This window comes from Halyomorpha halys, unplaced genomic scaffold (genome assembly GCF_000696795.3).
Source record: "Halyomorpha halys isolate HHAL.00 unplaced genomic scaffold, Hhal_1.1 Scaffold1700.1, whole genome shotgun sequence".
Lineage (NCBI taxonomy): Eukaryota > Metazoa > Arthropoda > Insecta > Hemiptera > Pentatomidae > Halyomorpha > Halyomorpha halys.
The window spans coordinates 73,257-74,823 of record NW_027116561.1 but is presented as its reverse complement, the minus strand read 5'-3'; the positions used below and the strand labels follow the sequence as shown (position 1 = coordinate 74,823).

Genomic DNA, 1,567 nt, shown 5'->3' with positions numbered 1-1,567 from the left:
GAGAATTAAACTACTGATCAGTTAATTTAGATAAAATGAAAACGGTTAGGGGTAGACTTATGGAACCAGCTTGAACAGGTAACTTTTCTGTCTCCGATCAAACTAATCAAAATTATGCCAATTACGACTTAATTATTCTCCTTTCACATATACTTCAATAAAGAACTATTTAGTGTACACCACTGTGGCAGATCTTAAACCATTTCGATCAACTTTAACTGAAGTAACCTCAAAATAACACAGACACCATCTTAACTCTATTGGGGCTGGTGGCCAACCAACATACTAAATGTTACTTACCTTAAATGTGTCATAATAAAATGTAGATAACATAAATGACTGAAAACTTAAAGTAATTTTAAACACTATTGAAACAACTAACCTGAGATATGAGAGTAACTTACCTCAATAAACTAGTTAACAAAACTGTAGACAAGAAATAGGTCATTTCAGAAACTAAGTTACTGGAGTTTTACTTAACTCTTGGACAAATCTAAGTGAACCAAATCTTATTTTTACTGGAGATTGGTGCAACTGGCTATTGGTGAATTGTGATACTCGTGGATGAATCTCTTGAGAATAGGAATCTTTCTGTAAACTCCTACTGAATTGATCATATTCACCTACTCATTCATACTGTGAAGTAATAAATTTAAATGTGAATTTATTAAAAATAAAAAAAATTAATGTTGATGTTTCATTTAATGAATTGTTATTTTTTGTTACAGTTAACTCCACTGGTATCAAACAAGAGGAAGAACTGCTGCTTAATTGTGGTGAGACAAATTTTAAATAAAAATAATCTTTACCATCCTCTTATCCAAAACCATCTAAATTATTTGTTTTCTTTATCTTGAACCCAACCTCCATTTTTTGTTTACTATAGTCAAATCTAATCAAATGGCATGTGAACTTGTGAAATAATTTTTATAAAATTTCTACTCAGGTGGGTTTTTTAAAATCTTTTGAAGATTGATAGAACTTCAGATTGTGTTTTGTTGTTGCTTATTAGGTTTTATTTTCTTATGGATTTAAATTAAGGAGAATGGGAGAGTTAGGTCCAAAGGTGATTTTTAAAAAATATATTATTTAGTGGTCTTCTCTTTCTCTATACCTGTAATTCTCTGTAACTATTAAACCGTTTTCAATGGAGAGTTTGAATTTATATGCATTAGTTGAGTCTTAAATCAACTCCTATATCAAGTGACCAGTCCTCCCCTCTCCCTAAGGCGTTGAAGCTACTGCAGGTTCCTTTCTGTGCTATACCAGTGGTGCCTGGTCCTGGCTCCTTGAGTCTAACACTTAAAGTAGGGGTTACTGAAATCTCTACCACTTCTACATTCCTCTCCTCTTATAAATTTAAATGTTAAAATTGTGCTATAATTCACAAAAGATATATTAGTTTGATTACTTTTTACAATAAATAATATGGTAACACCTTTACAGTGTTTCCATTATAAATATAATCAGCAGCTCATTTATAGTGCCTAATTAAATCAGTATTAATTAAATTCAAGGACCTTCAGTAGTGCAAGTGTTGGTTCTATATTTGCAGTTGCATCAATAG

At 31.2% G+C, this 1,567-nt stretch overlaps 1 protein-coding gene across 2 annotated transcripts in view; it reads left to right on the top strand.

Annotated features, from left to right (window-relative positions):
* Positions 1 to 728: 728 nt before the first annotated feature.
* Positions 729 to 1,567, top strand: part of LOC106690393 (zinc finger protein 271) — a gene marked incomplete at its 5' end in the record, with an annotated part of 59,696 nt that continues 58,857 nt past the window's right edge. For both annotated transcript variants that reach the window (XM_014435829.2, XM_014435828.2), the window contains 1 exon segment: positions 729 to 776. In XM_014435829.2, coding sequence (XP_014291315.1) covers positions 729 to 776 — 48 coding nt within the window.